Source organism: Dryas octopetala, chromosome 2, assembly GCF_963921425.1.
Source record: "Dryas octopetala chromosome 2, drDryOcto1.1, whole genome shotgun sequence".
Classification (NCBI taxonomy): Eukaryota; Viridiplantae; Streptophyta; class Magnoliopsida; order Rosales; family Rosaceae; genus Dryas; species Dryas octopetala.
In genome coordinates this window covers 24,629,982-24,654,612 of record NC_141367.1, presented here as the reverse complement: position 1 = coordinate 24,654,612, position 24,631 = coordinate 24,629,982, and the positions used below count along the sequence as shown (strand labels likewise).

The following is a 24,631-nucleotide window of genomic DNA, read 5'->3' as shown; positions in this document are numbered from 1 at the left end:
TCCTATTAAGTTATTTACTAACCATTTTGAATAAGATTGAAAAGAAGTTGATTCTCACTTCTATGTTAACTAATGATCATGAATCGGAATAAAAACTTGTTAATTAAAAAGTTTTGAGTGTTGTTGAAAAAAAAATTATTTTCTTAATAGATATTTTGGAATTATTAAAATAATTGAGGGTACTTTTGGTATATTCCTCATTTTGGAGTGGGGCCCACTTACTTTTTTGATTTTCCAATACAAATAAACACATGATTAGATACTCTTATTCCATATAAGTGAACGTGCTCTTAGAGCCTGTTTGGTTCACGAAATTGATTTCTAATTTCTTTGCATTTTTCAGTTTTTTGTGTTTGGTAATCTTGGGAAAGTAAATTAGGAATTGAAAATGAAAATGTCAGTTTTTCAATTATAGTCTTATCTATTATTTATTTTGAAATAATAACAGGATTAGTTTTGTAAAAAAAGAAGTAATAAATACATTCCCAAAAGGGGGGAAAACAAAACCCAAGCTGGAGCAAAGGTCTTATTTTCCCTCCAATAAGGGCATCAAATTCTTTTGGGCCAGAAATTGATTTCCCTTTATTTTACTTACCAAACGTGAGAATGAAATTAATTTCTTATTTGTAAGTCTCCAAAATTTGAATCAAACAGCCCTTAGTGTAATCTAACCTTGAAGTTGGTAGGCTTTCTTTGTTTAGTCACTGCCCTGGTGAGCTGATTGCTTTTATTCTGGGCCGGCCCGTTCAGACTTAGTGGGCCGATCTTTTGTAAAACGCTTTTCGACTCGACGCCTCCTCCAAAACCTGTCTTCAACCTTTACACTCGGCCTCCCAAAACTCTCTCTGAGTCTCTCTGTAGCCTCTGCTCTCAGCCCAACGCCTCAGCCATCGCTCCTGCCGTTCACTCCTCCCAAGCTTAGTTTTTCAGTCGGAGGCCATTCTCGGTGAAGCAACGAGGTTAGTCACTTCCCTCACCGTGTTTTGAATTTGAGGTTCAGATTAGTCTCCGTATATTTCTTGTTTGTACAAATTCTGATATGGGCATGCCTATATTTTGTAATGAATTATGAAGTTAGGTTGTGCTTGACAGTGTAATGTTTGATGAAATGCGTCTTTTAGGATTGAAAGACTGATTTTGCTTTTTTGGTTGTTATTCTAATTTGGTCGATATAGGGTTGGGCTTCTTCTAGGTTATAATATTAATCTTTCTATTTTTGTAGCTTATACGCTTTATGCTATTTACTCTTCCATTCTTCTTGTATGTACGTATGTTCTGTAAGTGCTGTTTGAGTTTGATTCTATAAATTGTTTTAGAATGCCGGAAAGCAAGCCCGTGATTGGTCTCTCGTGGGAACCAAAGTTGCCGAGTTTTTCGTCAGCAACCAAAAATGGATGTGGGTCTGGTAGCAAACCTCATGAAACTCGCCGCGAAACCAATTTACTTTGGAAACCCAACACACAGCTTGTTGATGGCCTCTTCGTTCCGCCAAATAACCCAAAAAAGCTAAACAAGTTGCTCAGGAAGCAAGTCAAAGACACTGCTGGCTCAAGTTGGTATGGCACTTCAACTCACTATATATGCTTTGAGTCTTGGATTTTCTTAGAAACCCATAGAGAATCCACCAATAATTGACTTCTTACGTTTGTCTGGGTCTCCTAATAATATATATAATTTAGGTTTGACATGCCTGCACCAACCATGACCCCAGAGTTGCAGAAAGATCTCCAATTACTCAAGGTATGGTAAATTCTGTTTCATTTCTGTTATTAGTGTCCCTGGCAGTAAGTAGTAAACATGTACATCCCTTGTTTGATGGGTTTTATGCTTGCATTGGGTATAAATTCTACTTATGATTGAACTGTATGTGCTTTAGAAATTTCTAATTGCGCAAGTTGGTTCTTGGCTTCCTGCATCAGTTTGAATTAAATCAATTATATGATTGGTTGTGTTTGTAGAACTTTTGGTACTATACATGCACTGTTTGGTGGATCCGATCAGAACACAACCAATCATATAATTACAAGTACCAAAATTCAGGGAAGCAACGTGATTTCTATAAACAAATTAATTCATAAAACACAACCTTCACTGTGTCCTGAACGTATACTCGATATCTCTTTGAACTTATTGCACGTGCACTGTTTTACAGAATTATTGAGATAAGTGGATCCCTTTTTATTGACTTTAAGAGTTCTTCCATTTGCAAGGATATTATACTTATAACTTGGATATCTTATGCTTTCATTTTTGTTATAAGGAAGTCTAGTCTTTGACTGATTTGTTTTTCTAATGGTTACAGTTAAGGAATGTAATGGATCCAAAGAGACACTACAAGAAGGGTGATGCACAACCTAACAAGTATTTCCAGGTTAGATTACAGTATCATAGTAACAGTACAAGAAGCCATTATAGGAATGTATTAGTACATTTGTCTATGTTTATTTGTAATTTAGGCTTGTTAAAACTATCATAACGTATGTTTCCTTTGGTTACTCATCAGGTAGGGACAGTGATAGAGTCCCCACTAGATTTCTTCTCGGGTAGACTAACAAAGAAGGAAAGGAAGGCAACCCTTGCGGATGAGCTGCTTTCTGATCATACCCTTCAGAAATACAGGTGAGATAGCCATAGACACCCAGTGTGTTCAATACATTTAAGTTTGATTTGGAAACATGTTCGATGAATTTTAAGGGAAAAAGTAAATATGTTCATTATTGATTTGTCTCTTGTTTTACAGAACATGTTTATTTTTGCCTAGTGGAAATCCTCAGTGAAATAAATAATAACAGAAAATGTACACAAATTGTGCTGAAATTTATTATCACATTAAGATCTGAAAGTTACAAAGACATGCTGCTTTTGGTTTGTTATAATCAAATGAATTTGATATGTTAAAAAATAAAAAAATCTTTATGATAAGTGATAACTTCTGCAGTTTTTTGTTGATTGATAACTTTAGTAGTTATGCTTTATTTTTCGTGAGTTTCATTCCCTATCATAAGCCTGCTGATTTATTTGAATAAGTTGGGAGAAATCATATAATAACCAGCTTATTATGTCATGATGAATCTTATGAATATGCCCTGGAGTTATGAACGTTGTTTTATTTATTCTTGAACAGATAGAGTATCTCTATGAAATACAAATAAACCTAACTATGTTGTTAATTTCATGAATCCACCTTTCAGAAAGCGGAAGGTTCGAGAAATAGAGGAGAAAAATCAACCGGGTGGAAATGCAAAATGGAAGATTAAGGGGAAGAAGTCATATAAGCGTGCAAAGCAAAGAAGGCTCTGATCATCTTCAATATGACCACAGTACTGAAACCCCATGGAGACTGATTGGTGTCTGTCGAATGGACAATCAGAGAAAGATAGTGTTGATGTCATAACTGTACCAATGTGTGACAATAGAAGAAAACTTGTAGTTCCAAATTTTGATGATATGTTACCATCTAGCTCAGACAGTAAAAGTGCACTACTCAATAACATTAATTTTGGATTTTGTTACATGTTTTGCTACTCGTTAATATATACTCTCCATCAGTGGAAGTTTTAGCGGTTATGGCTGGTGGTAGCAGAGTTGTTATTGCTAAATGGTGCACTTAGCACCAGCATGTACTTGAATTTGTCATATGAATCTTATACTATTTAACATGCACAAATATTTTGTTACCATGACTTGCAAAAAGTTACTGATGATTTATACTCGGTATTTTTTTTTTTAGAAGATTTATACTCGGTACTTAAGTTGTGTAAAAATTATTTTCGAATGGGGTCTATTTTGTGGCTGAATTATATTCGCACCATGTCTTTTCTACTTAAAATTTAGTTGCGTGTGAATTGTGTATATTGTTAACCATACATTTGATTAAGAGTCCAATCAAGTAATTTAATTATATAATGTTAACTAAACCCCTGTACTTAAAATCACTCATTCCAAATGGCCCTACAATATTTTCCTTTTAAATTTGTGTACGGAGAAACGCGTTGGAACATTTAAGATATGCTATGAAGCAGAAATTTAACAGGAATTTAAAAAAATAAAAAATTAACAGCATAGTTGTCCCACACTACTCCCACTCTTCCATCCTCCCTCTAGAGGAGCCATAAAATATAATAGGGGTGATTAAAAATGTTAAAAGGCCAATGCATTATATAATTTATATATGACCATTTGACCTGGAAAAGACAGTATGTAGAACAGTCTTACAAAAGACCGCCACATGACTTGATGTATTATATTATATCCTCATTCACCTGGTGAGGTAAGACTACATATATAAACAATACACAAGAAAACTGCCAACCTATAGAATAAAAAATTTACAGTAAATTATCCCCTTTACAATAAAATGTATGCCACTTGTACTCTTCTAATATTCCCTGAATTCATTTGACAATTCAACTGTATCATTCGCATTGAAACATAGGCTCATCATGGCAAAGGTTCCTGTGAATCTCCCAAGCGTGACAAATGGAGATATGCATCAGTCCCTGCACATACATGACACAAATATATACATGTGAGAAAATACAGTGGATGAAGCAAAAGAAAATGACGGGATTTAAAAGAGAGGTCAAGAGGCAAATATAACAGACAAATGGCAAACCAATGACACAGACAAGTAAAATCTATAATTAAATTAGCTTATGACCATTAGCAAAAGATACCCCTTCAGAACTCAGAGGAGAAAGCTGCAAACAAATTGTGAGGCTTTGATTGTGAAACCTTGCTAATTATGTATAATATTCTGAAGGCAACAGGTTGGAAAATTTGGATGAAGCAATTTGTAGAATTTTCGGTCCATGAAGCAAAAGAAAATGACAGGTGATTTAAAAAAGAGATCAAGAGGCAGGTGAAACATACAGATGACTAACCCATGACTTAGACAAGTAATATCTATGATTACGATAGCTTGTGGCTATTGCCAAAAAATACCCCTTCAGAACTCAGAAGGAGAAAGGTTCAAACAAATGGTAAGTCAAACATACAGATAACTAACCAATGACATAGACAAGTAATATCTATGATTATGATAGCTTATGGCTATTGCCAAAAAAATACCCCTTCAGAACTTAGAAGGAGAAAGGTGCAAACAAATGGTAAGACTTTGATTGTGAGGCCCTGCTATGGCTATTGTGTAGAATAGTGTGAATGCAACAGGTCTGAAAATCTCACCATATCCTTCCATAGAGATAATTTGCAAATCTCCTCCAAAATACCTAGCATACAAGCGGCTTATAGGAAGCCCATATCCATATCCAGCCATTGAAGCTGTATCAGCATTCCTAAGATCTGACTGCTCATCCAGAGGGCTCCTTGCAGTGCTGTAAAGATATGTGAAAATTTTGGGCAGACCACTCCTAGGTATGCCACCCCCCTCATCTGAGACCTATGAAGTCAGCCAGACAAACTCGATAAGCATTTCATTGGTTAAGTATTATACAACTGAAAATATCAAGAAATGCTGTATCGCACACAAAAAATACCTTGATAGTAACATCCTCAATTCCATCGGCAACTATTATTCTAATCGGAGGTGCCACTTTGTCTGAGTCCATGCAACGCTCTTGGACAGCCCGCAAGGAATTCTTAACCAACTCAAAGACCATAAGATGCAAGTGTGTTGGAACATACCTATTATGAAAACCAACAGAACTTCAATACTATGACAATACCACCAGCCACCGCTAATAGGTTCATAGTAAGGAAAGAGGTCATATCATGGCACAGGTTTCAGTATAAAGAATAATACACTTTTTTGAAAATGATATAGATATTGATTAGAAATAGACCCAACCAAGTCCGAAATAAATATACTTACGGAAATGTAAAATCAGGATCCCCATAGATAGTAACATTAGGTGCACTGCCATACTCATGAAAGCAGATTGAGCGAGCGTCCTCACTGGCATTTCGTGCTACCTCCACTGGAGACATTTTTGTATGTATATAACCCACACAATGAGGAGGGGGGTTGGGATTGTGCAGCTCAACATGCTGGCCTGAGTTTCACAGAGATTTTAGAAGCTGCTGAAAAAAGTAAAATAACTTGCAAAACCAGCCAACTAAAACAATAACAGTAAGAAGGCAATCTAACCAATAAGCATGCGAATTCCAATTCTTGACATGTAGAAGCGATCCAAAAATTGGTGAATCTCATCAAGATCCTTGTAGAGTATCTTCAGATTTATGGCCTTCTTCAACTGCTGAACACCTAAAGCCATCGTCGGAACGACATTATTGTGTCTTACCTTAATTGCCTTAATCATTTGTGTAAAATCCTTCTCGTCATTTGTATCCTTGATGTCAGGAAAGGATCTCAGGTCACGGAAGGAGTCCAAATACCAGTCTCGCACCTAAAAAAAATACACAAAGTGAGTATATCCCTCAAATCCTTGAAACTTTATGCTGGGGTTCACTATCTAGTTAATCTCCTCTACAAAGTGAGTAAATGATTCTTAAACAAGTGAATTCAAAGGATTTTGTCCTTACTCACTGTCCGAAATACAAAAAACTCAAATAATAAGAGCTTAGATGAGGTAACATATAGTTTACTCTGAAGCATCATATGGAAAACAATGCGAGAGCAATTTTTTGCTTTGGAAAGCTATATATACATTCTTTTAAAAGTAAATAAACCTCCTAGCATAGTTTTTCCATTGTCCCCACCAGAAGCCATATAAAGTTCTCAGAGAAGCTATTGTGGCAAAAAAAAAAAAAATCAATCTACATATTCAATTATTCATAGAGAAAAACTCCACAGAAATCCATGCAACAAAGTAGTAAACGAATATTCCATAAGATCCACATAGCAGGGACCTCCCTGGTTCATACTCCACATGTATATCATTTGCAAATTGCAATAAACTACAATTTAAACTCAGCTCGCAGAATCACATTTTGAAAAAATAAATAAAGTAAATATGTAGCGCTAAAGTACTCCTAAACCTCTTTTGGTACAATCAAATATAAATTAATAAAGTGGCCAAAAAAATATATAAGATTAATAAAACAACTAAAACAAAAGGTACTAGACTCAAAGCCTAGAAAACCAAATGGTCCAAATCCCATTTCCACAATTCGATTGCAAAATACAAGACAACGTACAATTTAAACAAACAAAAGCCAACAAGGTACCTTCAAAACGGCAGGTTTCTCGGACAAGCCGTAAGGGAGGGTCTCGAGCTCAATAGCTCTCCTGGCAATCCGAATGGGGAGCTCTTTGTGAAGAAACTGAGCTGAGATCAACAAATTCCTCTCTGTGGGTTTGGACCCAAACTCCATCATATACCTCAAGCTCACACCCGTCTGCTTCATACAACCCCATCTCTGCACCTCCTCTATCAAGCTCTTGGAGAAGGACTCGCACGCCTTCTTAACCGCCATGGCTCACCCAGAGAGCCCAGAAGCGAGTACCACCTTGGAAATGCGCAATCACCAACATGCAAGCCCTCCTCTTCTTTCTCACTCCTCCACCCACAATGCGACACTGACATAGAGATCACAGCCAAAAAGGCCTCTGACTCTCCGTAATCACAAAATGTTACCACCACAAAAATGCACAATATATATAGAGAGGACAAATGGGTCTCTCTGAGATTTCAACCTCTAGGGTTCGATTTTAACCCACGTACCCCAAGTGAATTTCAATTTCTGAGGCTTTGTTTTGTCTGGTTCTGGTTTTTGGTTTTTCGGGGTTTCGGTTTCTATATCTTTCTGTGGGTGGTGTGGTTCCTGAGGGCCGGCATGTGCCGCCTCTTGGATTCTCGACACGTGGCTTAGAATCCATCCCACGTGTAAATGCAACGGTTTTTACCGTTTGGGTTCGCGGTTCGGGAAGCGGACAGAAGGGAAAGTTGTTATTGGGCCTGGCTGGGTTAGGCAAAAAATTATAGGCCCATTTATGAGTGGAGGTGGTGACCAGACTCAAACTTGGTGCTCCTGCGTCCCACGGGGTCCATGGTCCCGTTTTTGTGTGACCATAAATAAAGATAAGGGGTGTGAATTTTCTTGGAAATCTTCGGAAAAAATGAAAAAGTTTCTATGTAGGGCATTGTACTAGGGTGGTCCTACATAAATATGTGGATGATACATTAAACAATTGAATTGTTAAGATAATGTTTTGGTACTCTGAAGAGTCATTATTTTGCAATCAACATAGCTACAAAGTACAAACATATGAATAATGTTAGTTGTCAAAATATTAATTAAAAGCCTTAATTATTATAGTATTCTTATTATTTTTTTGGTCAGGTAAAAATTCAACTATTCTTATTTAAATATGTAAACTAAGTGGTAAGGCTAGTGACATAACATATTAAATTATGGAGTACCAAAACATTATTGTATATATGAGAAAAACTTTCATCCACAATCCCAATTAACACTCCCTATGTAATTTTGCATAAGCACAAATATAATAGGCAATGCTGCTCACCTTACGCAGAAAAAAATTGTTACACATGGCTCTCCAAGTACAGCAACATCAGTAGTGGTTCCTGGCCAGTGATTTTTAGCATATTCTTTGTTCCAGTAACAAAAAATGTAGGCCACTAATTTATTTAGATTGTGACAGTACTGTCCACAGAATCACGAAAGGAATCCAAAAATGCATATACAGTGTGGGCCTGTTCTTTATGAATAGGACACCTTCATGATTCCATTTCCATAAGCCTTCCCATTCATCATCTCTTCATCCTAGTCATGGTGCAAAGTAGGAATCAAGTAAGCCTCTTCGGCTCTTCGATACATATAGGGTGACCATTTTAACACTTTAATTTTCTACGTTTACACTCTTTTTTTGTTTTTATGCCTTAATAATTGAGCAAATTAATGAAGAAGAAAAAAAATAAGAGTAACAAATATACAAAATAAGAGTGCGAAAATCACTACCTTACATATAATAATATATATTATTAAAGTTTAATTAAACGTCCAAAATTATCCAACCCAGCTATGACCCCAGTTTGCTTCACCAGCCGACTTAAGAAATTGACAACTATTATTTTGGAAAATTATTAATTTGATTTAAGCAATCCTTCACTTGCTGCATACATGCATCTTAGTTGGAGTAATTTAATAGATCGATAAGAACAATAAGCACCAGATCAGTTGTCTTCCGTTAACAGATTGGATTTGAGAACAACTCTATGATTAGATAAGTGTAGTTCAATTGTAATGTATACTCATTCTAAACCATTAAAACTAGTCACCAAATTTGTGAACTTAGGTGTTAGTATTTTATTTCTTAATTATAAAGAAATGAGCTTTATCATAGGCTTAAATTTGAGTCAATAAACCGTCATTCATTTGTATGGTTTACATACGTGGACGTACAAGTCATGCTAGCAAATTCAACAATTGAGTAGTTGTTTTTTTATCATCGCAAAAACATGATTTATTGAAATAAATAGGATATCATATAGTATCATCAAGAAGGGATTCCAACTTAAGAGTAACCTCATTATGCCATGAGTGAAAATAATCAGGGTTGAATACAAAAATAATGAGTCTCAATTTAATTTATTAATTATAAAAAGTGTCAATTTGGTCTACAAACTTTTCAAGTTGTATTAAAGCAGTACAAATGCTAACTTTTTTCAGAAAATTAACGAAATTGGTCACATGAAAATGTGATGAACGCACGAAAATGCCTCTAAAAATGTGGTCACTTGCTGTGCACATGACCAGTTTTCGTTACATTTTTCGATGAACGTTAACGTTTGTACTGCTTTGATACAACTTATAAAGTTCGTGGACCAAATTGACACTTTTATAGATAGTAGACCAAATTGAGATTCACTGTAAAATTCGTATACCATTTTTATATTTAACCCAAATGATTATTACTGTTTTGAAAAATATAACCGTACGTAAAAACTCTTAAAAAGACCCCAAAGCCCGTTATACAGCATCATTATGTGGGTCCTAACTATATGGTGCTGCTTCAGGTAATGGTATCATTGCCCTTTATAAAGTGCAGTTAAAAAGGGGAAGAATTTAGCGCGATGGCTGTTCAAAATCCAGTTGTAATAGTTGAATGGAGCATGGAAGGCACCACCCGCGGGAGGACCCAACGACACTCCCTGACAGCGCATTCCTTCCTCCTACCTCAACTGCCTCTTTACAATTCTGCCCATTATTTTAAATTCATTTTTAATGTTCCTTTTCCCCAAAGAGCGTCTTTTGCTGTCTGCTAAGTGCTAACGTATGCCGCATAATCACTGTTTATACTTTATAATGATCGTCTCGCCACTCTCGACAATTTGCCAATTAGTCACGCGTTATATTCACTCGTCTTCCTCTTTTCACTTTTTTTTTTAAATTATTTATTCGATCATAATTTTTTTTTTTAAATGCCTATACAAAGCAAACAATTTAATTCAACCTTTATTTCAATTAACACAATTGTTTATACACACATAAATAGTTGAGGCTAGTATTTTTCTTCTATGGAATATCTTTTCTCTCAAAATAGTGGATACTCATATTTTATATTCCTAAGAAAAATGTCCACTTTATTCTAATACTCGCTTCACATTCTATTTGTATTTTAATTCCATTATATTACAACCTTGATTTTTTTCCACTTTAATCTTAATTCTATTTTAATATTCATCTGGTAGAAGAATGTGAATAAATAGAACCAAATAGAAGGTCTCCTACTTAGCATTGGTTATATTTGACTCTAGATCATGAATAAGGTGTCTTCTTAATTGGAACAAAATATAGATTGACTCTAGCATATCTTTTTTGGTTGAAGACACTAGCATATCTATGATACTAAAAGTATTAAACTAAAATCTTTAATATTGTGATCAAGAAAAAATATTCAATTTAATTTAACCAAAATTCATTTTTTTTCTTATCAAGATCAATTAAACATTCTTTATCAATTTTCTTTGAATTGCCCTACATAACTAGTCTATAATCATATATGATATAGTTAAAGAATAACAAAATCAGATCATTTTATCTTATTGTTGTTAGCTTATTGGCTGCTAAATTGCTAATGCCTTAAGTTTGACTAAGGCTAGGGTTTTTTTTCCTTCCAAAGTCGGAGGAGAGAAGTTCGAACCAAGTGCAATGGCTGGTTTTTGCTTTTTGTAATTCCTTCAGTAGGCCACGTGTAGCTCCTTGAGTGGCTGATTTTAATTGCATTGAACTCATGCATTGAGATACCACTTGAGTTGCAGCTAGTGCTACTTTAATATTAAATTTAGAGTTGAACTATAACCCAATTGAAATTGCTCTAAGTAAAAATTTAACATGTAAATTATAAGATTAGTCATCGCCCATCGTATTTGCAATTTTGCATAAATGTAGGCAAGTATTTTTTTTTTTCTTGTTATATGATGTAAATCGTGTAATAAGTTAATAACCTATTAAATGAAAAACGAAAATTCTTAGACTTCTTAGATGTTTCTTAAGTTGTGTATGATAGTTGGTCGTGGATAACTAATTTGGCGCGATATTTTATCAACTCACGGTCCAACGTCCCCATTTTATCGGCTCATTTTAGAAACATGAGCGCTTCTTTGATCTCTGGGAAATAATTAATAATTTTGCTTGATCACAAAGAAAATAAAGAAACATAATAAAATACATATTTTTTTAAGACAGCGATTCTCTCTCAGCCCCCTTTTCTCTTCCTTCCAAGCTAATTCTTTCGTTTTGTCACGATTTTCCCCCAACTCTGAAATTTTCTGTGGACCTTGACCCAAATGTTTCTTTTTTCATTTTCGAAAAATAATTTTTGAATTATTTGTCCGGACAAATAACACCGCGGATTTGCAGTTAGGGTTTCGTTGCTAACTAAACCTCCAGCGAATCTCATTCCGACGATACTACAGATGATGTGTAGGTTTTCAAGATCGTAAGAAACAGGAGAAGGTTGGTTAGGGTTTTCTTTCGGATTCGATTTCGGAGGGGTTAGTCTCCGGCAACAATGGCCACCAACTTGCCGATGAGCCCACAGTTGGAGCAGATCCATGGCGAAATCCACGATAACTTTCGAGCCCTCGCGTATGTCTCTGTGCTAGTTGCATTTTCAATTTCATCTTTTACTAAATAATTGAATTGCTTGTTTTTTTTTTTAAATGTCTGGTTTTTTTTCGTTGTTCCTAATATTGTAACTGTTGAAACGGAACTGCGCATTGATTACGGTAGTTGTGAACTGTGAATTCGGTGATCGGATGATTTCGCAGAATTATAGTATGTTTTCATTTGAAGAAAGACAAAAGTTTAATTAGAGGGTTGTCAGGATATGTTAGCTGGTGTTTGCTTCAGAATCGTCTTGCTTGTTTCATAATTTGTGTGTATATTCATTGACATTTAAGTTAGATTGATGTTTTTGTGTTTGTAAAGTGTAGTAAAGCATTACTAACTTACACTAGATAGAGTTAGTGAGGCGACTCGAAGAGTAAATGTGCTTGGTCAGCTGTTCCTATAATGGTTTACCTCTCTACAATGCTGTAGTGGTTTTTAGTTTTGAAATAGTGTTCGAATAGTTGCCGTTTTGAGCATTTGTTCTTTGTTTATAGTTTACAGTCTCATTTAACTTCCACTTATTAGGTGGTTACTGAATTCATCTGTCATGGTTGTATCACAATATCTCTCTGCCTTTGTGACACAGTGCACTCTTTATAAGTTATAACCAAATACCAGAGTGCACAGCACTATGCTAATCTCTCTTGTTTCGTGTTTATGTGCTGCCAACTGCACATGGTCCTTGTTATTGTACACATCTTACATGGTAACTGTTTGTTTAACTTTCTACGAGGTGTAGTTACTGAAAGAAGGAATAATTTATCTATTTGAAGACCATTGGTCTGGTTTTTTTTGTTGGAGTTCACATTATAATTACTGTGACTTCCTCTTTTGTTTTCAGAAATGGCTTCCAGAAGCTGGATAAGATCAAAGATTCCAATAGACAAAGTAAACAGCTGGAGGAACTTACAGGAAAGATGAGGGAATGTAAAAGGTATGCACATATGGGCTTCCATTCTCACAATATTTATTTTATTATTTTCAGTAACTGGGGATTTTGGGCAATCTTAAATTTCACATTCTATGAAGAGAAAGAAAAGACAGAGAGATAGAGTGTTTCCACATCCAACACAATGTTCAAAACTTAATGAGTTTTGCTCTGCAAGATCATCACCTACCTCACTAGGTAACTTTGGCATTCTAGAAAATTAGTTACTTATCAAAAAAGACAAATTAGGCTAGGACCATTAGAGCTTCCTCAGTACAAATGTGGATATGATCAAGATGTGAACGACTTTAGTCATATCTAATATACAAGTCTTGCATCCTGTTTCTGGACTCCCATACTTCATTAGTGAACTTGTTTGAGAATGATCAAACAATTCAGCTATAATTTGACTGTTACCATGTCATGTGAAAGAAATAAAAAAGCTAAAACGAAAATAGGAATTACCTTGATCTCAGTTTTTGAGATTTTCCCTTTTACTTTAATCGCAGAGTATGATCTTTTATATTCATTTTTGCAGATTAATTAAAGAGTTTGATCGCGAAATCAAGGATGAGGAGAGCCGAAATCCTCCTGATGTGAATAAGCAACTCAATGATGAGAAGCAATCTATGGTCAGTTCTTATGAACCTTTTAATTTTTTCCATCACATAATGTCCACATGTACAACAGGCGCATGCATGCTTGTAAGCTCTCTTATTAATTTTGCATTGAAATGAAAGCAATATTTGTTTCAGATTATTTCCATATGTCATTTTATGTAATTAAATACTATTCATGCAATTTATGCGCTCTTAAATTGAGCCTGTGATCAAGATTTCAGATCTTGTTTTGGTTCTTAGCTGTTGGGAAGCTGCAACCTTCTACATAGGTTCAAAACAGTGTCCTATGATTCTTACATAATAGTCACTGTAAAATAATCTGGAGATTACTCTATTACTGCACAAGATCTTTCGAGGCACATATTTGATTCTTTATAATCTTTTTGTTACTGTATCAACTGCATCTAATTGTAATATTTCATTTTGCAGATCAAAGAGCTGAATTCATATGTGCAATTGAGAAAAACGTAAGTCCAGCTATCCATTTTGTAACAATGGCCATTGGTTAATCTCTTGTACTCTGGAATCTTATTGTTTTAGCATGTTGTTCTTTAATTCATGGAAGTGTAAGAACAAGTTGATATTCATGTGTGATTATGCCCTTATATTCATAGGACAAATAAGTTAATCCACAAAGATAGCAAATTACTGTTAGCATAATACTGTCTGTGAATTCTAATAAGATTGTTCACTCTTCATGTTCTGGGTATCCTTGATTTTTGAAAATGGATTTCATACTCTAGCTAAACTGCAGGTATATGAATACTCTTGATAACAAGAAAGTCGAACTCTTTGATATGGGAGCAGGAGTTAGCGAACCAACAGCTGATGAGAATGTTCAAATGGCATCAGGTGAGATCTTATCTCTCTACATATCTGTTAGCTTAGTTTCAAATTTGTAAAGTTGAGACTCTCTATTTACATCCCTTTTTTCATGCTTTTAGCTGTTAACCCATCCTATGCTAATCAGCCATCCCCACTTTTTAAATGTGAAAACTTGAGAAGATCAAACTGCTTGGAAATTTGTATCTATATCTGTGCTCATTTGTGCCTGATTTGAAAAGAATAGAATTGTCTGAACACATTTTTCCATTGGCATTTCTTTCTGATAGCTATGTCAAATCAAGAACTAATCAATTCTGGGGTGAAAACAATGGATGAGACTGATCAGGTCATCGAACGCTCTAAAAAGGTGAATGGCTATTTAGAAAAATAATTATTTTAAGTTTGCCTATTATTTCTCTTGGTGGCAGTCTTAACTCTTTAGTTGGTCCTTAGGTTGTTGAACAAACAATTGAAGTGGGAACTCATACTGCTGTTACCTTAAAGGGCCAAGTGAGTATATTCACCTTTCATCTCTGTTACCTTTCATTTCAAGAGTTTAGCCTAATATGGTTTGACTCAAAATCTTGCAGACCGACCAAATGGGCCGTATTGTCAATGAGCTGGACACAATTCAGTTCTCAATTAAGAAGGCCTCTCAGCTTGTGAAGGAGATTGGTAGGCAGGTCAGTTGATATCTTTCCCCTTAATTGCTCTACTTATATGATTCTTTCTATCAAGAACTAACTTTTTGTGATTTTATATATATATTTTTTAATATTTTCAGGTGGCAACAGATAAATGTATCATGCTTTTTCTTTTGCTTATTGTATGTGGTGTAATAGCAATTATTATTGTGAAGGTATGCTTTTGATTCATTTATTTTTTATTTTCCCTTGGTTTTTGTAGCCTGCTACCTGTTTTTGGAAAATAGTAATTAGACTTGTCCAGTATTTCATCCTTCGTCCTACTTGTAAGCATAGGTCCTTTTGCCTTTATGTCATATACATCAATACCAGTACTAACACAGGCCCTTTCTTTGTTTTTAACCGTAATGCGTGTTAAATTTTCAGATTGTGAATCCCAACAACAAAAACATCAGGGATATCCCTGGATTGGCACCGCCAGCTGCAAGGAGGCTTTTGTCTCTTAGTACTCTGGAACAGTTTCAATAGATTCCTCTTCTTTTACAAGATTCAATTTTTCCGATCTAGTTACATATGATTCGTGCTTTGGAGGATGGAGAGGAAGCTCAGAGGAATGCGTTTGTGGGCACATTGATCGGTCTTTTCTTTCATTTATACTTTTATTCTTGCCTGAGTTGTGCATATTGTTCGTGATTCTCTATGTAAATCACATGCGAGCCCTTTTTTTGCTTGTTTTGAATGGCCACGGTTTTTTATGTAATCTTTCGAAGATTGTTCTAGTTATAGAGAGAAGATGTACTTTGCTCCATATCCATCCACTGATCCACTTACATGGAGATTGTATGTCCTTTCAATGTGTAAGCACACTATTTTAATTTGCCTGTCTTGTTGCAAATTTTACTGGACTCTTACCTATTTATGAAATTCTGTCATTCAATAGAAAGAAAAGAAAAAAGAAAGGAAAATTGTTTGTAGAACTCATTAATATATCCAAGTGCCATGGTTATTAGTGTACGGAAGTAACAAGGATTTGCTCGTCTAAACTCCTCTTTGCTTGTCTAAACTCCTCTTTGATTGAGGATGATACTATTTCGTGCACTCGATTTGGTCAGTCAGATGTGCGACTTGAACAAAGTGGAGAGAAATGATACAAAAACAATGGAGAAAGGAATATTGTTGCGAATTATCAGTGTATCCAGAAAAATAAAACCTTTTCAACTGAGAATGCTAATGAGTCACGCTCAGGATAAATGTTGATCTTTACTGCCAGGACCTCAATTAGGAAACATGTATCATTTATCAAGAAAAGGACCTTGGTTTCTTATCATGAGCCTTGACAAATTAATGGCGAGCTTGCTTACCCCAAAACTATGGGTCCTAAGCTACCATCTACAAATTTCAACAGGCAAATTGTGCATACACCTCCCATAACTGAAAGTAATACAATGAATTGCCCCCGGGTTTTGGCGTAAAAGTCTGTTCCCTAAAAAGAATAAAGGGTCTTGAGTGCAAAAAGAATTAGCATTCTCTATCTCCGGATTTTCCTTTTCCAAACATCAATCCACCTGGGTTCATGAATCATGCATGGTTGCCAACCTGCGAACGTCCGACATGAGACAATCTTGATGATTGTGTTAGGGGTGTTTCTTCATCGATATTCATATCAGAGGCTGAACCAGTCCCTCCACTGTTATTAGGGATGAAAATATCAGATGACTTTTTCTCAAGCTTCCAGTCCTGTGTTGGCCAGCAAGGAAGCACGAGTGTTAGAAAAAAAATATATAAGTGGGGTCAAGGACATTAACACTGTTAATAACACTGGGCAGGACAGGAAAGTAATCATATTCTTGAGAAAATAAACCTTTGAGATCCTCTCAGGAAGACTTTCAGCAGGTAGTTGAGATGCCCGAACATCCTTAACCTTTATGTAGTTGTACATGACAACACCACACAGTGCTGCAAGACAAATTGACTTACTGAACTAAAACTTAAAAAACAAAGCGTACAAACTGCAGGTGTAAATGAATACTTCCAGTTAATATGAATGGAGACCTACCAATTGCATAGCCAATTATGTTCAGCCTGGTTATGATAGACTCTGGAAATATAACAGTTGAAAGGGCAATCAATATCCAGTCTTTTAGAACACCAGCCACCCGGATGGTAACTGCTCCAGTTCTACCAATTACTAAGAATATGGAGAAGTTCAAGGCCAAAGCACAAAGAGCATTGGAGAAAAAGATCCAGAAGTTGAACTGAATCTGTGAAACTTCCATTACAGGCTTCTCAAGTAATAACCAAGGCACAAACAGGAACACAAAACTGCAACAATAAAAGAAAAAATAATGGTGAGAAGCTGAAGAAATAGTATGTGTGTCAATCATCAATACTTATATTTTCCTTTCCCTTTTCCATTTCCACATGCATTAATGAAAACATCACTTGAGAAATAGAACTGTGTTTAAATCACATGCATCCATCAATAAGTTGATGTAGGACTTTGTCATCACAAGGGTGTAAAAACAAAGGTGCAGTGAATTCCCACGGTATAGATGGATCATGCATATACCAACTGATGGTAAAATCACTTTGTTTCATCCACTAAATTATGAATCTCAGCCATATATACAAGTTACAGATTTAGAAAGTCAACATTTACAAGAAATAACAAACTCAAGAATAGATGTCATTCTTCATCAGAATTAAATTCTAGAAATGAGTCAACATCCTATATCAAGGTTGCTATGGATGCCAAATGATTGAAGTGCCACTTATGCATATTTTTCTATCCAAAAAGTACAAGCAATTGGGTAGATTCTATTAATTCAATGCATACAAGTCCAAGCATCAAAATACAATACCTGCATGGAGCTATATAGTATAAGCTGGTGATTGGATTTAGAGTCAAGCCCTTCTTCTGTAGAAGGACTTGTGTTAAGACTAGCCTAAGAGCTTCTGCAAAGATGCCCGTAACTTGGTAAACTGTACCAACTACATTAAAATTAATCTCCCCATATGAGGAAATGACAACTCCAACACTGACCAGCACCATGTTTGAGAACACATCGCATCTTGGTTTGTCAGTACCACAAAAAACAGCCATGATAAAAGTAGCCACTGGCACTGCAATATGGAACGTAGATATAAGAGGCCATTTATTAGAAACTTAAAAGCATCATTATTGTAGTAAGATAAATATGATGAGTCTCTGTGCATGTCTGCACATACTTAGAGCTTTGAGCATTTGGATGAAAGCCACAGAAATGTGCAAGTATGCAGTGTTTCCAAACCTGTAATGACAAAGAAAAGATTTAGAAAAAAAAAAAAAGTTTTAACACCCTTGTCTTGACTCTTGATAAGTACAGCAAAGCAAAGCTCAACCCTAAATTCCTAAATGTGAGTATTTGTATTTGTGCCTATATCTGAACTCAAATTCAACCATCTAAGGACCACCAATTCTTGAAGGAAGTTTGGACATTCTACAAAGAGGTACCTAAGCAGAAGTCCCTGTTTAACCACAAAAATGACAGCAGAAATTGCTAACAAAATTCTTCTGCAAACAAGACAAAAGGAAACTTGCCATCTGTAAGCATTTTACAAGTGTTATATCTATATTGTTGAGAGACATGACACTGGTTAATTATATACATTTCAGTGCTTACCAAAGACTTGATGCAAAGAAGGCACTTATTGGTATTACACATGTTGCATATCTGCCACATGAAGAAAAAAAATTAGGAAAACAATTTAGAGAAAAGAAAGAAAGATAATCGCAAGTTAAAACCAAAAAAAAAACCTACATCACTTACATTTCAAACGTCATTTTGACAGGAGATACAACCTGCACAGTTAGAGAGAGAAATAAAGATATAGAACGCACAATGTCTAAACATAAAAGAGACCTTGAAATATATCTTGTCTCATTTTGGCCAGTTTAGGGCATCAGATACATGCCTTGTTCCACTATAGACTAATTTACCCTACTACCTTTCTGGCATTCCCCCTTCTCATTCTGATAGGGAAAAAGGCAAATTCAAGCATAGAAATAAATAAAGATGCATCAGTTTTGAATCATTCATGTATTAACTACTGATAAGAGCAAATTAGAGAATAACAAACGCTGGAGATAAGAATCCTAATGGACAGAATATAACGTGAACAGAGGCAGAAACCAAAGATTTGAGGCTCGGACAAGATAAGTTTGTGTGTGTGTGTTTTGCTTGTAGAGTGGCAGTGGGGGAGAAGAAGTGAATAGTGGGAAGCAATATGTCAGGGTAATGACATGTCTCTGAACCCAATAAATAGATCATGAAAAACTCGAGTATTGACTAAAAAAATTCAAGACAGTATTTCCCTGTTCTACATGTTAAACTGGCTTGACAGAGATATCAGCGATGATTACAGAAGTAAAAAGCAGATATAAGAAAGCATATTCAAAAGTAGAAAGCAGATGCCAGCCATACCTTGAAAACACGAACAAGAAAAAATGCTACAAGTCCAGAAAATCCCATATGAATCATCGTGAGTGTTATGGGCAGTGGAAAATTGAAGTATTTTGGAGATAGAACCCACTGCAAAAAAAAAAAAAATCATACAGATCTTCAGTAAAACAAGCAGGGAGACTATAGCTCAAAGTTTCAGTTTAACCATACAGAACATCATTAGTTTATTACCTCTGTAATACATGGATGACTGCAACATAGATATAAACATGCAAACAGTAATGACATGATATGCAAATTAAACACTGACGAGGCATTACCTTGTTGTACAATATAACTCCAGACGAAAGCAGAATGTAGACCAATAGGTAAAGATAAGTCAGTACGAGCGGTCTGTTGATCATCATGTCTGGAATTTGCTTTTACCGAATGAGCTAATGTATGAATTTCGGGCCTTTAGACCATCGTCAGCAATATTTCTCGCACTGCAAACTACAAATTAACCGCAAATGCTATGCGGTTGTCCACACTCAGAAGAGGACCTCATGCCGTCAACAATTGTAGACCTGTGTAAAGATCAAATCTTGCAATGGCCACTCAGATTCTGATATCTACAATGCTTAAAACCTGAAAGTGAAGGCATAGTGAGCAGAACATACTACAGTAGCTAAACCTTAGCCAAACAAGAAGGAAAGCATAAAACTTTTGTTTGTTAAAATAACTGGCAATGGTATAAAATCAGCATTAAAAGTGAAGCTGCAACAAGATTGGCCAAATGGGCAAGTACAGAATCCGATCTAAAACCATCAGCAACAAGCTTTTAACAAAGATTCACGTAATAGTTTCTTCAAGAACTAAAAAGACTAACTTTTCCCAATTAAACAACAAAAAGGGTAAAAGGGGAGATCTAAACGGACCAAACAACGAAGTGAGACAAACCCAATTCACATTCTGATCTAGCACACAAAACCCATATCTGAAATTCAAGATTGACCAGGCTTACCGCGAGAGTCAAGATCAACTGGCACTCGCTTTCAAATCTGAACAAACAAACAAAGAAACACGCTCAATTTCAGAGATCTTCGACCCACTTGGAAAATAGACAGACACAGAGGAAAGAGCGAGAGAGAGGGGATCAGGGAGCACAGTTAAAAGAGCTGAAGACAGTGGTGGTGTTAAATGACAATAATAAATATGCCTGGGAAAGCTAAGAGGGATTGTGGGGTTATCGATGAATCAGAGAACGTGGGGTTGCTTGCCTGAATAATCAGAAGAAATTACTCACTACTACACAACTATTGCAATTTGCAAGGGCCCTCCCCTTGTTTCTTCTCGTACCCCAAGTGCTGTTAAATGTTAATTTAGCATAATAGCCATAGCGAATCCAACAGTATCTTTGGCCAACAAGACCAAAACGCTATCTGGGCCTTTAAGCTCTATCGTACTACTGTCTGTTTGTGGCTTACTGAGACTGAATCCGTTTTATTTGCGTGCGCTTTTCTATTGCTGGAAACCTCGGCGTTTTCTGTTTTTCACTATTTTACCGGACGGTTTTTGATTCATTTTATTTATCATCGCCCAAAGTAATGTGAATTTATGATGCCTACCATTGTTGCTTGCCTAGTTGCCATGCCAGGACCCATTGGCCCATTGCACTCATGTAGAGTTGTGCACTTCCTTCCTTGTGTAAGTTACTAATTTACTTATCTTATAGCACGTTTATATTTATTTAGGGGTTACTTGTGTAAGTTACTAAGTTTCTCCACCCATGTGACATATGCTTTACTTAAAAGAAAAATTTACAATACAAATATATTTTTAATTGTTAGATTTTGACGAATTCATGTTTTTACTACTAAGGAGTATAATATTTTCCATTATTAATGTTAATGGACTCACTTTCTTACTACTAAAATATCAATCTTTTCATTATTAAATCTGTTAAACATACCATATTCTTATGAATTGTTTCATATAACTCTACTTATTTTACATTTTAGGTCCTAATTCCCAAAGGCTCCTCCCCTACAACCCATGTGACAATTTTCCAAATTAGTATTATCGAGAAAAGGAAACTATAGCCAGCTGCTATGCTAAAAATAATACACACGTTTTTATCAATAGTACCATAACAAGTGGTGGGATGTAGATGTGTGTGTGTGTGTGAATGGATGAGATATCCCTTAGTCTTGCCTACGTTAGGGAGTAGGACATTGTAGGCCAGAGGTGGACCTATTGTTTAATTTATTTCCCATCTTCTTTCCTCATGAGAAAATTTAAAGAACGGTCGAGACTTGCACATTTTAAGGATTTTTAGTCTTTTTTTATTTTAGAGTGCTGCTATTTGCACACCCTAAATTTCTCTTTGCACACCCTTTCTTGAAAAAAAAAAAAAAAAAACTCAAGGGAAAAGACCATTTGCCCTTCCCTCACCCACACACCCCCATCCATTTTTCTTTTTGCACACCCTACCTAAACAGAAAAAAAAAAACACACACACACCCAAAACTCACACACCCCATCCCCATCTCCCCCGTGCCCACCACCATGCACCAGCCCCGACCACCCCAGCCCTCCAGCCACCGCGCGCAGCGCTCTCTCTCTCTCTCTCTCTCTCTCTCTCTCTCTCTCTCTCTCTCTCTCTCTCTCTCTCCTTCCTTCTCTCCTCTCACCCAGCAGACAGCCAAACAACTTAAAAAAAAAAATGCAGCGGGTTCGGCGGACCAGTGCCGAACCCGGTGGTTTCGTTCGACAGGTACCCGCCGAATAGAATAGGATTGTTCGGTGGGTACTTACCGAACGAAACCATCGGGTTCGGCACTGGTCCGCCGAACCCACTCCAATTTTTTTTTTTTTAAGTTATTCTCTCCGGCGCGCGACGGTGAGCTAGCTGCGAGGAAGGTGGTGGTTCTGCGAGGAATGTGGTGCTGCTGGTGCGAGGAAGGTGGTGATCGGCGGAGGGAAAAAAAACAGAGAGAGGGGTGGGGTGGTCGGGGCTGGGTTGGGCGGAGGGCTGGGGTGGTCGGGGCTGGGTTGGGCGCGGGGAGAGTGGTGCAGCATGGAGGAGAGAGAGGGGTGGTGCATGGTGGTGGGCACGGGGAGAGTGGTGCAGCAGGGTGGTGGGCGCAAGGTGGTGGTGCTGCGCGCGGGGAGGGTAGTGCAGCATGGTGGTGGGCGCGGGGAGGGTGGTGCAGCAGGGTGGTGGGCGCACGGTGGGGATGGGCGCACGGTGGGGCCGGGGCTGGGTGGAGGGGAGGGAGGAAGTCGGGCTGGGTGGAGGGGAATGAGGTGGTCGGGCTGGGGCTTGGTGGAGGGGAGGGAGGAGGTCGGGCTGGGTGCATGGATGGGAAGGAGGTGGGCTGGGTCGGGGCTGGAGGGAGGGTGCGACGGGGCTGGGCTTGGTGGAGGGGAGGGAGGAGGTGGGTGCTGCGTGGGTGGCCGATGGGTGTGGTCGGGTGAGGGAGATGAAGGGGGTGTGTGTGTTTTTTTTTTGTTTGTTGATGGGGTGTGCAAAAGAGAAAAAATTGAGTTAGGGTGTGTTGGGTGAGGGGTAAGTGTGTCTTTTTTTTTTAGTTTTGAATTTTTTTTTTTACAAAAGGGTGTGCAAAAAGAAAAAACAGGGTATGCAAATAGCAGCACTCTTATTTTATTAAAGTACTTGTGGGACCATGAAATATTCTAGCACAAGACCATGGTTTATTCTAACATGAGACCTATCCATTCTCATAAATAAAGGAGGGGACCTATCCATTCTCATGGGTCCATTGGAAAAGGCATGAAAATATAGGACCCATGATGTTAGAAAAATACGACCTATGTTTTGAGAGACCTACAAGTTATGGACGTTCTCTTACAACATGCATGCAAAGGGACCGAAGGTATAGATCACCACGAGTTGAAGGATCCATTAAATATAGAGCAAATGAAAACTACCCTCACACTCACTTAGGGGGTCAGATGCACCCAAACATGGGAATATATCCGAACCCATGGATCCATCCCTGCCTAGGGGCCGGACCTATCCGAGCCCGCGGATACATCCGGGTATGCACCCAAAGCTCACGGAGGCATCCAAGTGCGAACTCATGAAGATATTTCCATACCACCCGCGACCAATGGGACCTAAGAACTCCATGTTCTACTAGGAAACCAACTCTCATACAAATTAAATGGCTTGAATCCTCTCCAAATAAGGATTCAAGTATAGGAGTTCAATCCAATATGGATTATACTTCTTGGTGATTACAAGTCTAACCAACTTACAATCCTAAGGCCACAGGGATTAAATCATCCTCTATAAATAGACTCTCATAAGATCACACAGAGGTAAGTAATTCCAAAGCTCTAAGCCAATGCTTTGAGTTGATAATTGATCTTATTTTCTAACTTGACCGTCGGAGAGCCTTTGGCCGGCACCATACCGGTGCCCCTTTACCTCCGAAGATTTTCTATGTTTTTAGAACCGAAAATTTCTGGACTCAAGCTACTTGGAGATTTTGTGTTACAACAGTACTTAAATTATAACTTTCGTGTATGGTGTTCGAACTCTCCTTATATATTGTTGGAATACTCTCATATAGTGCTTAAAACCTCAACTTTTGTTAAAATTTTAAGACTCTAACAAAATGTTTTTTTTTTTTTTTTGTCGAAAGACTCTAAAAAAAGGTTAAATTGCAAAAAATGAATAGTTTTCAAAATCTTTACTGCTTATTTCCCAATCCAGCACTAGGATAAAGCCATTCCTGTTAGGCTTATACCTGATAGCAAGTGGCCAAGTTGGGTTGCAAGCTAGGGAACTGGATCCCTACCTTGCTTCCCTGCAAGGCTGGTACCATGCTCAAATATGAGCCCTTGAAGACAATTTATCTCTCCCTACTCTTTCTCTTTTTACTATGTCTTCAAAGGCTCAGATTTGAACCTGGTACCAGCCTTGCAGGGAAGCAAGGCAGAGGATCCAGGTCCGCAAACTAGACCCTCCATTTGTGCATATTTGTAGCTTTGCCCTGGCTGTATCTGAATTATGATATAATGACATTCCAACTACTACAATCTCATTGACAAATATATATTCCTGGAGTCGCCATCAGCAACTGTTGAGGTCCTTGAGGATCTTCA

The 24,631-nt window shown here is 37.0% G+C and overlaps 4 protein-coding genes across 6 annotated transcripts; 2 read left to right on the top strand and 2 right to left on the bottom strand.

Annotated features, from left to right (window-relative positions):
- Nucleotides 1-816: 816 nt before the first annotated feature.
- LOC147294541 (Fcf2 pre-rRNA processing protein) lies at nucleotides 817-3,514 on the top strand. Its single transcript, XM_086230524.1, has 6 exons — nucleotides 817-959; nucleotides 1,317-1,556; nucleotides 1,680-1,740; nucleotides 2,303-2,371; nucleotides 2,504-2,619; nucleotides 3,192-3,514. Exons 2-6 carry the CDS (start codon nucleotides 1,318-1,320, stop codon nucleotides 3,298-3,300), a joined length of 594 nt encoding a protein of 197 aa, XP_086086650.1. The 5' UTR covers nucleotides 817-959; nucleotide 1,317; the 3' UTR covers nucleotides 3,301-3,514.
- A 617-nt stretch (nucleotides 3,515-4,131) lies between these two features.
- PDK (pyruvate dehydrogenase kinase) lies at nucleotides 4,132-7,597 on the bottom strand. The gene is made up of 6 exons (XM_086230522.1): nucleotides 7,147-7,597; nucleotides 6,107-6,365; nucleotides 5,831-6,011; nucleotides 5,496-5,643; nucleotides 5,185-5,398; nucleotides 4,132-4,499 (listed from the first exon to the last, which is right to left on the bottom strand). The coding sequence occupies exons 1-6, from the start codon at nucleotides 7,393-7,395 to the stop codon at nucleotides 4,441-4,443; spliced, it is 1,110 nt and encodes a 369-aa protein (XP_086086648.1). The 5' UTR covers nucleotides 7,396-7,597; the 3' UTR covers nucleotides 4,132-4,440.
- A 3,964-nt stretch (nucleotides 7,598-11,561) lies between these two features.
- NPSN13 (Putative plant snare 13) lies at nucleotides 11,562-15,949 on the top strand. Of its 2 annotated transcripts, none has more exons than XM_086231392.1 (10): nucleotides 11,562-12,033; nucleotides 12,899-12,991; nucleotides 13,524-13,617; nucleotides 14,035-14,072; nucleotides 14,360-14,457; nucleotides 14,718-14,797; nucleotides 14,884-14,940; nucleotides 15,021-15,113; nucleotides 15,337-15,400; nucleotides 15,501-15,949. In XM_086231392.1, the coding sequence occupies exons 1-10, from the start codon at nucleotides 11,957-11,959 to the stop codon at nucleotides 15,578-15,580; spliced, it is 774 nt and encodes a 257-aa protein (XP_086087518.1). In that variant the 5' UTR covers nucleotides 11,562-11,956; the 3' UTR covers nucleotides 15,581-15,949. The 2 variants fall into 2 exon arrangements, with proteins under 2 accessions (XP_086087518.1, XP_086087517.1); XM_086231391.1 differs by lacking the exon at nucleotides 15,337-15,400 and adding an exon at nucleotides 15,215-15,289 and having other exon boundaries at nucleotides 11,572-12,033.
- Nucleotides 15,950-16,343: 394 nt separating this feature from the next.
- Nucleotides 16,344-20,946, bottom strand: LOC147294538 (Nucleotide-sugar transporter family protein). 2 transcript variants are annotated; one of them, XM_086231744.1, is made up of 11 exons: nucleotides 20,802-20,946; nucleotides 20,520-20,556; nucleotides 19,837-20,143; nucleotides 19,538-19,645; nucleotides 18,884-18,915; nucleotides 18,737-18,787; nucleotides 18,303-18,364; nucleotides 17,936-18,197; nucleotides 17,131-17,396; nucleotides 16,936-17,030; nucleotides 16,344-16,811 (listed from the first exon to the last, which is right to left on the bottom strand). In XM_086231744.1, exons 3-11 carry the CDS (start codon nucleotides 19,921-19,923, stop codon nucleotides 16,653-16,655), a joined length of 1,122 nt encoding a protein of 373 aa, XP_086087870.1. In that variant the 5' UTR covers nucleotides 19,924-20,143; nucleotides 20,520-20,556; nucleotides 20,802-20,946; the 3' UTR covers nucleotides 16,344-16,652. The 2 variants fall into 2 exon arrangements, with proteins under 2 accessions (XP_086087870.1, XP_086087869.1); XM_086231743.1 differs by lacking the exon at nucleotides 20,802-20,946 and having other exon boundaries at nucleotides 20,520-20,788.
- Nucleotides 20,947-24,631: the final 3,685 nt, after the last annotated feature.